Source organism: Panicum virgatum, chromosome 3K, assembly GCF_016808335.1.
Source record: "Panicum virgatum strain AP13 chromosome 3K, P.virgatum_v5, whole genome shotgun sequence".
NCBI classification, from domain to species: domain Eukaryota; kingdom Viridiplantae; phylum Streptophyta; class Magnoliopsida; order Poales; family Poaceae; genus Panicum; species Panicum virgatum.
The window spans coordinates 16,613,702-16,629,480 of record NC_053138.1 but is presented as its reverse complement, the minus strand read 5'-3'; the positions used below and the strand labels follow the sequence as shown (position 1 = coordinate 16,629,480).

Sequence of the window (15,779 nt, the reverse complement as noted above, 5' to 3'; positions counted from 1 at the left end):
TTGTTTTTGTTCTGTTCTATCTGCATGCATTGATAAGCTGCATTCTCTAGTATTGAATTGGTTATACTCAGCACCCTTGTTTAAGTGTGTATCTTACAAATGTACTAAATATTTGTCGTACTCGTGTAAGTTTATTAGGGCATGTTTCAAAGCACAATCCACATTTGCAGCCTTGCTGGAGTTTCAGTTACATGATGATACAAAACTACTAGTAGACTGAAACCCTGAACCTGAAGGTTTCAGCACAAGAGAATTTGTGGTGGAATCCGCAGATCATCAGTACTGCTTTCTAACATTTCAACTACTCTAGTCATTGAAGGCCGGTTGTTCGGCTGCAGTTGTATGCACCAAAATCCGACTATGATAAGCTTTCTCACCAACTCAGTGTCAACACTGGTCTCACCAGCAGTGACACAGTATTCCTCCAAATGGTCATAAATCCATTGTGGAAAATATTTGCTACTGGCCTCTGAAGTATGGTTGGCATTCTTTCTTGCTCCAACCATCTCAGGGACCATCATCCCATAACTATATACATCAGACTTGCTACTTACCTCTCCAAATTGCTGTAAAAATACCTCTGGAGCAATGTAACCAATAGTTCCCCTTGCACCATCAATAGATATAACTAGAAATGCTCGTGGCGTTGCCGCTTATGGCCAGTGTCTGTCCTCCCTTTTTTTGTGTTCCTCTGGTGAAGCGAGGTAGAACATTGTGAGAAATGAGAAATTATCAATACCACCAGTGTCTGGCCTCTCATTTTTCCTTGTTCCTTTGGTGAAGCGAGGTATAACATTGTGGGAAATGAGAAATTGTCAACACCAGTGAATCTAACTTTTCTCCTCAAAAGATAGGTATCTTAGAATCTACCATTTCATCATGTACGTTGTGATACGGTGCGTACAAATGTTCTAGGCTGTCTAAAGCTTTTATTCTATTTTCAATTTCATTTTTTATCAAAAATATATAGTTCAGTGTATTGTGGTGCTTGACCTTGTTCTGGAATTAATGATCCTATAAGGTGATGTATTTGGCCATTAATATGAAATACATATGATTCTTCTCCTTTGTTAATGTCTTTTATTATATTTGCTCTCATTGAGGTGAAGGCAAAGAGACTATTGTATTGCCTTATTCTTTATAAGAAATGCTTCGATTTTGTGCCATTTTTATCATTAATTAACCGTGAGGGTCTTTATATGGTGGTATCTTTATTTTTCCATTTTTACAACAGTTTGTGTATATAATTTGTTTGCTATATGCCGGCTCTCAGTTTAGTTACATTCATTGGTAATATAGCTTCACAATATTTACACTGGTATTTTGGTTCACCTAAATATGATCATTTTATCATATGATTCTTTTAAGTGTTGAATATATTCTACTGTATAAGATACCATGCCTTGATTAGTATTAATAATTATCCTTAATCTAATGCCTTCGATGGTGCCTGCTGCTACTCCTCCGCCGCTTTACCTCCTCCAGGTGCTCACGGCCGGCTGCTGCCTTCCAATCAGAGTCCTCGACTCTTCCTCCGCCGCTTCACCTCCTCCAGGTGCTCACGGCCGGATGTAGCCAGCCGCCGGCCGCCGGCCTTCGTGCTCTATCTGAGACTCGCGCCGCCTCGCAGACCAAGAAACAAATCGATCGGAAAATCGAGCAGTCTCTGTCCACGGATCGCATCAGCCATGGCGGCCGCCGCGCAATAAGGCCTGACCCACCGCGACGCCGCAGGGACGACGACAGGGTCACGACCCGAGCGTCCGCTGGTCTTTGCGTTCCCGGAACGCGGAACGCGGCGTCGGTCGGTGGCCGGCGCAGCAGCCGGAACTACGGAGGACGGAGGGAGGTGCGGCAGGACCGAGAGGCTGAGGACGGTGGGCGGACAAGCGGATTCGCGACGATTCGCGAGCGTCCGGGTTTGTGGCATAACGGGTAAGAGACCCGCGACGGCGATGATCGGACGGCTGATATCGTAAGTTTGCTGGATCCAACGGTTAGAGGGCTAACGGGTGATGTGGCGTGATGGTTTGCCCACTTTTGGTGCAGGAATCGTAGGTAGAGATACTCTCCTTTTTTATGCACAGCTTTACCAATCCAAAATCAGAGATCTTTGGACTGAAGTCTTGGTCCAGAAGGATATTGTGGGGTTTAATGTCAAAATGCACGATACGAGTATTACAACCTCGATGAAGGTATTCAAGTCCGCGAGCAATGCCAACAGTAATATCAAATAATTTCTCCCAACTTAGCGATTTTTCCCCTTTAGAGCTTTTTCCAAAAGTAAATCTTTCAAGTGAACCATTTGTCATGTATTCATAGATAAGAGCTCTCTTTGATCCTTGCAGACAATACCCCAGCAAGGTCACAACATTAACATGAGAAGTTTGCATAATGCTTGCTACCTCATTCATGAATTCCTGCCCATCATCCTTGGAGTTCTTGAGAAGCTTCACTGCTATATCACGCCCATTTGGCAGGTTGCCCTTGTAAACGGTTCCAAAGCCGCCTTCGCCTAGCTTGTGGATGAAGGATTTGGTCATTCTTTTTACTTCTGAATAAGTATATCTCTTTGGTTGCTGAGCATCATGCTTTTGCAGGAACGATTCAATGCTTGGAGTGTGCTTGTATCCCCATTTCCAGGACACTGAGCCTTCAAATTTCTTACGATATAGAACACCCATAGAAATCAGCAGAGACAGTAAAATTCCACCTGAAACAGCTGATATTATATCTGCAGGAACGTTTTAATAGAGGAAATAAGGATATATTACAACTTGTAACCTTTAAATTCCTATGACTATAGAAATGTAGATAACGAACAGTGATACTTCAAATTTGATCAAAAACATGCTTAGAGATGCAGATAAATATAGAAAACGTCCAGCACAAAAAAAGGATTATTTCTCCAAGACTTATTGTTAGTAAAAACAATAATTCTTCAATTATACTAGGTTCTTTTTTCAAGAAGAAATGAAGCAGTAAGGATTTCTAAGGTCACCCATCCTAATACTATTGTTGTCTAATCTAGACGCACTTAACTTTGAAGTTATACGGCAGAGACAAAGCTACAAGAGGAAAGGGAAAGGAGAAGAGTCTTTACTTACATGCTAATGTATTATGTTTTCCTGGAGCACCTGTAATAGATCTTGTTAGATTGCTGACAAAATGTACTGCCTGCTAGCGAGATATGAATCTATTGGAACTATTGTAATAACTAATGACCATATAAACAAGACCTAGCAAGTGGACATCCGTAATGGTTACAACATTCTAATCCCACAGTCAGCTATCTTTCAAGAATCCTTCTTTCGGAAAGAAAAGCTTTAAATAATAATAAAAGAAGATTAAAGGCATGTCCCGATGTGATGTTCATGTACTTCTTTGCTCTTATTGAGACTGACTTACTACTGGAACATGGATTTTTCATACAATCCTTGACTTGCTCGAAGTTGGATTTCGAGGACAGAACATACCTGAAGAACATGATCCAATAGATGTACCGTCAGGGCAGAAGCACGTGTGATCAGTAGGACTGCTGGAGTTATATCCACAGAACCCTCCGGAATTCCTACAGTCTCCACACCAACCCGCACCCGCCTTCCACCGCACGGCGAAACCGCCTCTCATCACATCCCCAAGGGTAGAGTTCCCGGCGACCAGCGAGCCCGCCATCGACGAGTTGAACGGGAGAACAAGCGTGGAGCTGCACGAACCCAGCAAGTCCGGCGCCACCGTGCCGTTGTCCAGCGTATAGTAGGACCGGCCCCCGGACAGGCACGAGAAGAAGTCCAACGCGAAAGGCAGCGACGACGAGCTGGCGCTGCAGTTGACGTACGCCGTCAGGAACTGGTCGCGGTCGGTGTACGCGAACATGGTGCCGTCGAAGGTGGCGTTCCGGTAGGGCTGCGGGCACGTCTGCTCGGCTAGGCCCTCGTCGACGACGGTGAGGAGGCGGTTGCCGTAGTCGACGCCCGTGACCTGGAACAGCCCGCCGCCGGAGGAGTTCATGGTGGTCACCAGCTTGACGCCGTCCGTGCAGGAGAGGAGGTACCCCGGGACCGAGCAGTAGTCCGGCCGGTCCACTCCGTCCACCGAGAACGGGTAGGCGATGTCGAACTGGAGTGGCCCGCACTGATAAGGTTTCGGTGCGCAGCTGCTGTACGGGAAGTAGGAGTCCGATTGTGGCTTGCAGTGGGGCAGTGATGCGAGGAGGAGGGTGAAGAGGAGTGGTGCTAGATGCAGGCGATGCATTTGCTCAGGAGGCGCCATTGCTGGATCGGATCGGATCAACCGGTGCAACGGGGAGGAAACGGGAGGAGGGAGGAGCAAGATATATGGATGAATGATCGCGAACACTAGACGAGTGTGCTGCTAGCCTGATACTTAGATGGTGGCAATTTCTTAGCCCTTGCAATGGTAATGGTCCATTCTCAGAGGTCAAGACAGGAGGGCTGAGAAACAGAGCGTGGCCTCAGCATCGGGTTATTTCTCTCTCCTTGACGGCTGCCAGCAGACGAAACTTTCGGTACGGCGAGGACAAGGTCAGAGACTTGAGGCGCATATCGCAGATGGTTGACGAACAGGGTGCGCATCGCATTGAACTCGCGTGCCTGAAGGATCAAAGTTGGCTTTCGCGGCACACTGAACAACAAGTCAGGATTGACGACGACCACCGTTTTCATGCGCGCAATCTCATCATGAAAAAAAGTGGGGATCGTTTGTTTGGTTTGGTGCCCTTGCTTGCCCACCAGCTGCGACCGGTGGTCAACTTCGCCGCATGGTGACGCTTCTAAAAGGATCGCAATTCACAAACCACTGCGGCAGTGGGCGGAAAGAAATGGAGCACCCTAAGATTCCTACTGGTAAATGCTGCAGAAACAATAGCTCTGCAATGTGCAGCCTGGACTCTGGAAGAAGCTATGTTCTACTGGTACACTCCGGCGTGGTTCGTCAGTCACGTCTCCGGAAACCAAACATTTGGCAAACGAGGTGCTCTTTTCTACTGAACTAGGTGTATAGCCCGCGCAAATGCGCGGTTAGTATTGAAAATTCAAAAATTTACATGTCATTGTATCCTTACTTAAAAGATATACTAACTTTTTACCATATATTATCCTATTCATTATCGTAAATTATATCTTATTGTTGATTAAAACAATTCAACTATGATCTACTGAGCAGTAGTCTGGCCGGTCCATGCCGTCCACTGAGAACGGGTAGCCGATGTCGAACTGGAGTGGCCCGCACTGGTAAGGCGCTGGAGCACAAGTGCTCTATGGGAGTGGCTGGCACGATGGCACCAGCGATGACAGGAGTTGGATGAAGAAGAGTGGTGATGCTAAACGCATCAGGCGGCGGGTTCGCGCTGAAGGCTCCATTGGTCGATGACTGAAAATTGTGAGAACTGGTGAGGATGGTAGCAGGATCGAGATGTATTGGCGTCCAGCGAGAGAAGGAAATCGCTCCATCTCACGTGCGGGTGCGGTGCGTCGCAACTCGCAAAGTCGCAATGGCCACATGGTCCAATGTCCCAGTTCAACATTCAAGAAAGGATGGCGAAGCGTGTTGCCCGGTCGTTGAATTTGAAGGTCGTTACCGTCGCTTGTGTCTGTGTGTGCTCGCCAAATGTCAAGTTGAAGGTCAGGAAAATCAGCTCGCCAAATGGTGATGACATTCTTTTTCCTTTTTAAGTATTTAAATTGATTCTTCTGTTCTCTCTTTTAGGATGGAACGACAAAAGCATTTACACGAAGGTGACTCCCATTTTGGCGCCTGTTTTGCCTTAATTTTCCAAATTCCAAGTGATTTATTTTTTTCCTGAATTTTAGGATTTATTTCCTTGTGGATGTACAGCGCCATGAAATATAAAGGTGCTAAGTTTTAAAAACCTGGAAAAAAAATCAAATTTCGGTATAATAATTTCTAATTTGCATCATTTTCAATTTTGTTTTTCCCACTAGATATGCACCCAGATGGATGGGTACTTGTCAGCATGGAGTGGATGTTTACAAGTGAAAGTGTGGCCACCTTTTTGAGTTCAACTCGCTAGTCTCACTCAAAAGCGAATGCGCAGTTGTCGTAGTTCCAGGCATATTTGAGAGCACATATCGCATTTGCAATCTTGATGGAGTTTCAGTTACATGCATGGTACACAGATACAGACGGAAAATGAAGTTTTTTTTAAACGAAGAAAATGAAGTTTTCAACAAAAGAGATTTTGTGGCGGAATTTCTAGCTCATTTGCCCTGCTTACTAACATTTCAACCACTCTAGTCATTGAAGGCCTATTGTTAGGCTGCAGCTGTATGCACCACAATCCAACTACTATCAGCTTTCTAACAAGCTCGGTATCAATGATCTCACCGGCATTGACACAGTATTCATCCAAATGTTCATAAACCCATTGAGGAAAATATTTGCTACTGGTCTCTGAATTATTATTGATATTCTTCCTTGCTCCAACCGTCTCAAGGACCATCATCCCATAACTATACACATCAGACTTGCTACTCACCTCTCCAAATTGCTGTGAGAAAACCTCTGGGGCAATATAGCCGATGGTTCCCCTTGCACCGTCAATCGAGATAATACTCTCTTTTTTCAAACAGAATTTTGCCAATCCAAAGTCGGAGATCTTTGGACAGAAATCTTGGTCCAGTAAAATATTGTGCGGTTTAATGTCAAAATGCACGATGCGGGTACTGCAGCCTCGATGAAGATATTCAAGTCCACGAGCAATGCCAACAGTAATATCAAATAACTTCTCCCAACTTAGTGAGTTGCCTCCTTTGGAGTTTTGCCCAAAAGCAAATCTTTCAAGTGAACCATTAGGCATGTATTCATAAACCAGAGCTCTTTTGGATCCTTGGAGACAATACCCTAGCAGAGCCACAACATTAACATGAGAAGTTCTCATGATGCTTGCTACCTCATTCATGAACTCCTGGCCATCATCCTTGGAGCTCTTGAGAAGCTTCACTGCTACTTCACGCCCATTTGGCAAGCTGCCCTTGTAAACAGCACCAAAGCCTCCTTGGCCTAGCTTGTGTGCGAAGGATTTGGTCATTCTTCTCACTTCTGAATAAGTATATCTCTTTGGGTTCCGAGCTTCATGCTTTTGCAAGAAAGATTCAATGTTTGGAGCATGCTTCGATGCCTCTTTCCAAAACGTTGTGCCCTGAAATTTATTACGATACAGAGCACACACTGAAAGGAGCACCGACAGTAAAACTGCACCCGTCACGGCTGGTACTATATCTGCAAGAACAATTAAACAGTACAAAAGTCATGATGATGTGGCACCAGTTGCTATCTGTAAAGTGTAAACTTATGCGGTATAAATAAGGAACACTGAATCTAGAACAAAAAAAAACATATATAGAGAGAGAGATGCAAACGAAAACACACAAAAGAACCAAAAGGAAACTATAAATTGACTTGGAATAATCCTTACATACATGCTGTGATTTTCTTCTTCTCTGACCTCGGGGATCCTGCAATACCCAAAAATAGATCTTTGAAATTACTGACAACATGCTGTACGAAATAGAAAAAAGTTGTGAATCTGAGTGGGTAACGGCCTGATCACTATGTCTGGCAGTGTGGACAATAGATCTAAGACGTGGACGTGGATATCTGTAATTGATTTGTCACGGCATTTTAATGCAAATCTCTATGGGGTCATGTCCTATTCCTTGTATAAAGACGACGAGGGAATGTGGAACTTGAACACGTTTGCTGACTAGTTCTTGACTTATCTGTTGGCAAGCGGCAAAACGGTTTTTTCTAAGCTATGACCTAAAAAAACGTTTATGGACTCATGCTCTGTGTTAAAAATCCCGTTGTATGGCTGTAATCACTTGCTTGAGAGTGATCAAGGCCGGAACTAAAAAATAAAAATCCCATTGTAACTACCTCTTAATGTTTTTTTTAAAAAAGAATATAGTTCAACGGGATGAAGACACACACAACAGAGTCCTGATTAAAAATTTCACCACGGAAGCGAAAATTAAAACAAAAGAAACAAGTGTCTATACCAGATTTATGACCACATTCCGTGCTGCGCACACCCCCGTCGGAACACAAGCAGCCGGTGAACTCGCCTCTCTGGTTGTAGCTGCACTGCCCGCCGGAGTCCTCGCAGACGAAGCACGGCCCGGCGCTCGGGTCCCAGGTCAGCTGGAACCCCCGCTTCAGCAGCTCGCCGTACCCGTCGCTGTTCAGGCGCGGGAGGTACTCAGAGCTCACCAGCCGGTCCTTGAGCACCGGCGCGACGACCACCTCCTTGCACGCCCGCGGCCACGGGTCCTTGGGCGGCACGTCGTCGTTCAGCGCCGCCACGTAGGACACCCCGTCCCGCTTCGGGAAGCCGCTGCAGTTTATCGGAGGGATGGGCGGCGGCGGCGGGGTGGCCGCCGTGAAGGCGCAGCCGAAGTAGAAGGCGAGGTTGACGTTGGCGGTGGTCGAGAGGTTGAGCCAGGCCTCCACCGGCACGGAGACGTTGTGTTTCACCTGCGGGCACCCGCCGCCGCCGTCCACCACGTCGGCGTCGGCGACCGTCACGGTGTGCTTGTCGTAGTCGATGGCCAGCACGGTGTAGTTGCTGTCCTTGAGCCGCAGGGTCGCGCGGCCGCCGTCGCAGGCGACCGCCATGCCGGGGTACCCGCAGTAGGAGTGGGCGGTGTACCCGTCGGCGTCGATGGCCATGTCGGCGCTGGCGAGGAAGAACGGGTAGCGGACCTCGACGCTGCCGCCGCACGGGACGGACGGCCGGCACGCGCTGGGGTTGTAGTACGCCTCGCCGGCCGCGCGGGCCGCGGCGAGGGAGGCCGCGGCGAGGAGGAGGCGCGCGACGACGGCGAGGAGCGCCATGGCGGCCCGGGCTGTACGTTGCGATGATGCACCCTGATTTGCAGTGCCCGGGCTGTCACGCAAAGAATCTGCAGGACCGCAACGAGGAACACGCCGCGAAAATGGAAGGGGACTCGGCAGTCGGCACGCAGCCCTCGAGCTGGAGTCGTCCGACCCGTCCCCACCGGGCAGGCGGAGACACGCGCGCGGATGAGGTCATCGGCCGGTGGCGCGCCACCACCAACCGGAGACCCGACCGCCTCTTGGAGCCAATCGCGCCCCGCCACGTCCCCCGAGCTACCAACCGCCTCCCCCGACCGGGCAAGTCAAACTCGAGCACCACCTCGGCACACCGGCATAGCAGCACGAGAGTTCAAGTCTCGCGGCCCGCCAGCGCGCCGCCGCCAACAAACCACACGAACCAGATGTCTCGAGCCACAGAGCCCGGTAAGAGGCGCAGCGGCCGTGCGACTACGTGACAGCCCGGGCACTGCAAGTCAGGGTGCATCATCGCAACGTACAGCCCGAGCCGCCATGGCGCTCCTCGCCGTCGTCGCGCGCCTCCTCCTCGCCGCGGCCTCCCTCGCCGCGACCCGCGCGGCCGGCGAGGCGTACTACAACCCCAGCGCGTGCCGGCCGTCCGTCCCGTGCGGCGGCAGCGTCGAGGTCCGCTACCCGTTCTTCCTCGCCAGCGCCGACATGGCCATCGACGCCGACGGGTACACCGCCCACTCCTACTGCGGGTACCCCGGCATGGCGGTCGCCTGCGACGGCGGCCGCGCGACCCTGCGGCTCAAGGACAGCAACTACACCGTGCTGGCCATCGACTACGACAAGCACACCGTGACGGTCGCCGACGCCGACGTGGTGGATGGCGGCGGCGGGTGCCCGCGGGTGAAACACAACGTCTCCGTGCCTGTGGAGACCTGGCTCAACCTCTCGACCACCGCCAACGACAACCTCGCCTTCTACTTCGGCTGCGCCTTCACGGCGGCCGCCCCGCCGCCGCCGCCCATCCCTCCGATAAACTGCAGCGGCTTCCCGGAGCGGGACGGGGTGTCCTACGTGGCGGCGCTGAACGACGTGCCGCCCAAGGACCCGTGGCCGCGGGCGTGCAAGGAGGTGGTCGTCGCGCCGGTGCTCAAGGAGCTTCTCCTGGGCTCCGACGATGAGTACCTCCCGCGCCTGAACAGCGACGGGTACGGCGAGCTGCTGAAGCGGGGGTTCCAGCTGACCTGGGACCCGAGCGCCGGGCCGTGCTTCCTGTGCGAGGACTCCGGCGGCCAGTGCAGCTACAACCAGAGCGGGGAGCTCATCGGCTGCCTGTGCTCCGACGGCCGCGTGCGCAACCCAGACTGCGGTGAGTGTCTCGTCTACCACACCCTTTCTTTTCACTCTTAGGCTGTGTTTAGATGCCAAAAAAATTTGACAAAAAACATCACATCAAAAGTTTGGACATATGTATGGAGTACTAAATGAAGTCTAGTTACAAAACTTTTCGCAGGATGGGTCGTAAATCGCGAGACAAATTTAATGAGTCTATTTAATCCATGATTTACAACAGTGATACTACAGTAAATTAGTAACTATTCAATAATTATGAATTAATCATGAATTAAATAGGTTCATTAGATTCGTCTTGCGATTTACAAGCCATCTATGCAAAAAGTTTTATAAATAAATTTCATTTAGTATTCCTAAACAGCAAGATTCTCTTTAAAAATTTTTACAAGTAAAGATCTAAACACAGCCTTAGTGTAACTTGTGCAGTGCAGTGACAAATTTTTACCGTGCATAGTAGAACTGTATTACTGGGTGTATTCGGTAGAAAAGAGCACCTCGTTTGCCAATGCTTGGTTTCCGCCGGAGACGTGGCTGATGACGAACCACCGGAGTGTATCAGTTGCACGCTGCAGAGCTCTTGTTTCTGCAGCATTTACCAGTAGGAATTCTTCCCCATTTCTTTCCGCCACCTCTGCCGCCGTGGTTTGTGAATCGTGATCCTTTTAGAAGCGCCACCATGCCGCGAAGTAGACCACCAGTCGCAGCTGGTGGGCAGGCAAGGGCACCAAACCAAGCAAACGATCCCCACTTTTTTCATGAGATTGCGCGCATGAAAACGGTGGTCACCCTGTTCGTCAACCATCTGCGATATGCGCCTCAAGTCTCTGACCTTGTCCTCGCCGTACCGAAAGTTTCGTCTGCTGGCAGCCATCAAGGAGAGAGAAATAACCGGATGCTGTCGCCATTATCTCTGTTCCTGAATCCTGAACTGTTTGTCAGCCCTCCTGTCTTGACCTTGCCTGTGAGAATGGACCATTGCGAGGACTAAGAAACCACCATCTAAGTAGCAGGCTAGCAGCACACTTGTCTAGTGTTCGCGATCATTCATCCATATATCTCCCTCCTCCCTCCTCCCGTTTCCTCCTCGTTGCACCGGTTGATCCGATCCAGCAATGGCGCCTCCTGAGAAAATGCATCGCCTGCATCTGCATCTAGCACCACTCCTCTTCACCCTACTCGCATCACTGCCCCACTACTGCAAGCCCCAATCGGACGCCTACTTCCGGTACAGCAGCTGCGCACCGAAACCTTACCACTGCGGGCCACTCCAGTTCGACATCGCCTACCCGTTCTCGGTGGACGGCGTGGACCGGCCGGACTACTGCTCGGTCCCGGGGTACCTCCTCTCCTGCACGGACGGCGGCAAGCTGGTGACCACCATGAACTCCTCCGGCGGCGGGCCGTTCCAGGTCACCGGCGTCGACTACGGCAACCGTCTCCTCACCGTCGTCGACGAGGGCCTAGCCGAGCATACGTGCCCGCAGCCCTACCGGAACGCCACCTTCGACGGCGCCATGTTCGCGTACACCGACCGCGACCAGTTCCTGACGGCGTACGTCAACTGCAGCGCCAGCTCGTCGTCGCTGCCTTTCGCGTCGGACTTCTTCTCGTGCCTGTCCGGGGGGCGGTCCTACTATGCGCTGGACAACGGCACGGTGGCGCCGGACGTGCCGGGGTCGTGCAGCTCCACGCTTGTTCTCCCGTGCAGCTCGGCCATGGCGGACTCGCTGGCCGCCGGGAACTCTACCTTTGGGGATGTGATAAGAGGCGGTTTTGCCGTGCGGTGGAAGGCGGGTGCGGGGTGGTGTGGAGACTGTAGGAACTCCGGAGGGTTCTGTGGGTATAACTCCAGCAGTCCTAGTGATCACACGTGCTTCTGCCCTGACGGTACATCTATTGGATCATGTTGTTCAGGTATGTTCTGTCTTAGCTTCGGAATCAAACTAATTTGAACAAGCTAAGGTCGACGTCATTAAGGCTAGTTAATAATAGTCCGATTGAGACATTTAAGATTTTTGATTTTTCAGTATGCATATAGTAGCTGACTTGAATCTATGTTGACACTTTGTTGGAGCTCCCGACAGTTACCCAATTCGCGGTAGTAGGCCATGACATATCCTCTTTTTTTTTTCTTCTTCTTCTTTTTTTTTCAGGATGACGTCATGTCATATCTTTGACTCAAGCTGCATTTACATGGTTCAAACGAACCGAAATTGCTTGCTCTGATTGAATGAGGGAAAAAAATCAGATTGCTCTTGAATTGGTCGAATACTTTGTCTTTGGAAACATTTTTTCTTCTTTTTTTTTAGGGTAACAGAGAGCTTTATTTTTTGAAACAAACAGAGAGCTTTATTACTAAGGAGAAAGTAGACAATAGTTCGTTACCAGGTCCTGAACGCACGCATGGCGCTCAACCAAGCCAAACCGCTGTATCAATATTCCTTCTTTGACGTTGTCACTTCACCTAAACACTTAAACAATTGTCGAGTAGAAGATTAGTAGGCGGATTAATTAAGTATCCTTCCTGAAAGGAAGCTAAATTGGCCTTTTCTCATCGCCAAATTGTCTTTTCCTCATCTCCACGACATGGATGTTCCTACAAGTTGGAATACAAGTGAATTGTCCACGTCTCCCTATCAATTTAAGCTTTTGGGTTAAATTGGTTGGTGCATGCAACTCAATATGGTATCAAAGTCAGAGGTCTCAAATTTAAATTCTGGTTAGCATAATTAAATAAAATAATTGCTGCTAGCTTCTTTTTCACGTCTGAGGCCTGAGAGAGCCTCCACATGAGGGAGAGTGTTGGAATATAAGTGAATTATCCACCTCTCCCCATCAGTTTAAGCTTTTGGATTGAATTGGTTGGTGCAGCGAACTCGATGGAAATGAATATCCAAAACTTGATCCTTCTTTAGATTTTTTTTCTTCTAAATGTAAGTTTGATGTTTCACCAGGTTGAATAGCTAATTGACAATCAGCAGTTACAAATAAAGGATCTGACTAACAGTGGCGGAAAAATTCTCAGCAGAGAGGGGGGGGGAGTTTGGGAGTTTTTGTAGCAATAAAAAATTCTTAAAAAGGGAACATGGTGATTATTGATATATTGATTTATGCACTGCTTCATAATTTCTTTTCTTTATTTTGCAGAGCTGAAGACAAAGCCGAGGAAAATAGCACTTAGAATTGGTAATTTCTTAAACCTGTCTACTTTACCAGTAATAGTCATGAACTGTACATTTTTAACTGTTTAATCAATTGTCTGTTTTTTTTCCAAAAACTTCATCAGATTGTTACAAATATTCCACAGTTAGCGACGCGTATATCAATAGTCTTTGCCATAAGGTTCTCTTTTAGTTGTCGCAATGATTGAATTTTGGGAACAATTGCAGACAATAGAAGTTAGAAACGTAATGTAACTGTCAGCATAATAGCGAGTGCAAAGTGCTAGAAATTAATCAAGCGGGCTTGCCATACCTCTCTATATATTGCCATCCGCCCATCCCATTCCCACAGGTTCCCAAATCCATGGTGTTTCCCTGAACGATGCCGTCACTATCTGCGAATTTTTCAATTTCAGGGAGCTCCATAGCCACCGGCGTTCTGTGCTTGCTCCTTGCGGTCATGACGTGCCTGTACATCCGCAAGAGAAGGAAGTACAAGATGACCTCGTCCTCCAGGCTCCTCAAGCACACGGCCTCCGGCGGGACGCCGCGTTCCAGGGGCAGCTCCGACGACACGGAGTCCGGCAGCGTCCACAGCCCGCACACGCACCACTTCACGTACGAGGAGCTGGAGGAGGCAACCGACAGCTTCAGCGGCGCAATGGAGATCGGCGACGGCGGCTTCGGCACAGTGTACAAAGGTACTACACATCAGACCACCCGTAGCCTGTCCAAATTGCTTAAGTTTTTTCACTTGTGGAAAGTGATTTTTACTTGGGATTGGGTGAATTGCTGGGCTCAGGGCAGCTCCGAGACGGTCGCGTGGTGGCCGTGAAGCGGCTGTACAACAACAGCTGCCGGCGCGTGGAGCAGTTCCTGAACGAGGCGGCCATCCTGTCCCGCCTGCGCCACCCGAACCTCGTCCTGTTCTACGGGTGCACGTCCAGCCGCAGCCGCGAGCTGCTGCTGGTGTACGAGTTCGTGCCCAACGGCACGGTGGCGGACCACCTGCACGGGCGCCGCGCGGCGGAGCGCGCGCTGCCGTGGCCGCTCCGCCTGAGCGTCGCCGTCGAGGCGGCCGCGGCGCTCGCGTACCTGCACGCTGTGGAGCCCCCCATCGTGCACCGCGACGTCAAGACCACCAACATCCTCCTCGACGCCAGCTTCCGCGTCAAGGTCGCCGACTTCGGGCTGTCCCGCCTCGTCCCGCCCGACGCCACGCACGTCTCCACCGCCCCGCAGGGCACCCCGGGGTACGTGGACCCGGAGTACCACCAGTGCTACCAGCTGACGGACCGGAGCGACGTGTACAGCTTCGGCGTCGTGCTCGTGGAGCTCATCTCGTCCAAGCCCGCCGTGGACGTGACCCGGGGCCCCGGCGAGATCAACCTGGCGGGCATGGCCGTCAGCAAGATCCAGCAGTGCCAGCTGGAGCAGCTGGTGGACCTGGGGCTCGGGTACGGCTCCGACGAGGCGACGCGGAAGGCGATGACGATGGTCGCCGAGCTGGCGTTCCGGTGCCTGCAGCAGAACGGCGAGATGCGGCCGCCGATCAAGGAGGTGTTCGACACCCTGAGGAGCATCCAGGAGGGCGGGTTCGCCAAGGAGAAGAGGAAGGAAGACGCGCCCGACGCGCCGCGCTCCCCTAACACCGTGCACGCTCTGTGGGACAGCATGAGCACAACAACCAGCGTTAGCAGCCAGTGACAGTGAGTATACATAGCAGGGAACAGAGTGCATGACCGAAAGCTGTACGTCATGGCGTGTCCCAATGTCGCGTGCAATTTTGTGGAGGGTCCCGGTTGTATGCAGATAGATGTTCATATTTTTGGCCTTTGGTTCATATGTATGTAAATTATGCATTATTTACATATTTTGAGACAGATGAAATGCACATAGGAACTGTTGCCGTTTGTAGGGTGGGCCGGCCGTTTTATTCGTGTGGGTGGGTGGGTGTCTTTTCGTTCTGAATAACTAGCAAGGTGGCCCGCGCAAATAGCGCGGGTAGCTAACTTGTTTTATGATAATATTTGGGATCCTTTTAATTTAAAATTAAATATATTCAAGTGATTTTGTTCGTTGTTTCATTATCATTATTTTTTTCTGAATAGCCTAGTTTAAGATATCGCCTTTTATCATATTATTGTATCACGCAAAACATGTACATGATAAAAGGAAATATCTAATGTATAAACATAGTTTAAAAGCATAATTTCACTAAATTATATTATCTTGGAGTCACTATGGATCCTTAGTTTTTAGTTGTTTCATAGTTTTCTATTTGACTTACGTTTTTCTATAGTTTCACAAAAGTCTTTACTTCTAAAATTATTTCGCTGACGTGTACCAATGCCTCGTGCGTCCTCCCATTGCTAGGAAGTCTCTCTGCCTTCCACTAGTGATTTACCTATTGTATTCCGT

At 49.6% G+C, this 15,779-nt stretch overlaps 3 protein-coding genes across 4 annotated transcripts; 1 reads left to right on the top strand and 2 right to left on the bottom strand.

Annotated features, from left to right (window-relative positions):
• Nucleotides 1-239: 239 nt before the first annotated feature.
• Nucleotides 240-2,724, bottom strand: LOC120700649 (LEAF RUST 10 DISEASE-RESISTANCE LOCUS RECEPTOR-LIKE PROTEIN KINASE-like 2.1). Its single transcript, XM_039984898.1, has 2 exons — nt 2,292-2,724; nt 240-530 (listed from the first exon to the last, which is right to left on the bottom strand). The coding sequence occupies exons 1-2, from the start codon at nt 2,682-2,684 to the stop codon at nt 240-242; spliced, it is 684 nt and encodes a 227-aa protein (XP_039840832.1). The 5' UTR covers nt 2,685-2,724.
• A 3,352-nt stretch (nt 2,725-6,076) lies between these two features.
• Nucleotides 6,077-8,986, bottom strand: LOC120697927 (LEAF RUST 10 DISEASE-RESISTANCE LOCUS RECEPTOR-LIKE PROTEIN KINASE-like 2.8). The gene is made up of 3 exons (XM_039981312.1): nt 8,040-8,986; nt 7,461-7,496; nt 6,077-7,260 (listed from the first exon to the last, which is right to left on the bottom strand). Exons 1-3 carry the CDS (start codon nt 8,872-8,874, stop codon nt 6,206-6,208), a joined length of 1,926 nt encoding a protein of 641 aa, XP_039837246.1. The 5' UTR covers nt 8,875-8,986; the 3' UTR covers nt 6,077-6,205.
• A 247-nt stretch (nt 8,987-9,233) lies between these two features.
• On the top strand, nt 9,234-15,252 carry LOC120697926 (LEAF RUST 10 DISEASE-RESISTANCE LOCUS RECEPTOR-LIKE PROTEIN KINASE-like 1.2). 2 transcript variants are annotated; one of them, XM_039981310.1, is made up of 4 exons: nt 9,234-10,213; nt 13,345-13,383; nt 13,775-14,059; nt 14,161-15,252. In XM_039981310.1, the coding sequence occupies exons 1-4, from the start codon at nt 9,388-9,390 to the stop codon at nt 15,063-15,065; spliced, it is 2,055 nt and encodes a 684-aa protein (XP_039837244.1). In that variant the 5' UTR covers nt 9,234-9,387; the 3' UTR covers nt 15,066-15,252. The 2 variants fall into 2 exon arrangements, with proteins under 2 accessions (XP_039837244.1, XP_039837245.1); XM_039981311.1 differs by lacking the exon at nt 9,234-10,213 and adding an exon at nt 10,497-12,111.
• Nucleotides 15,253-15,779: the final 527 nt, after the last annotated feature.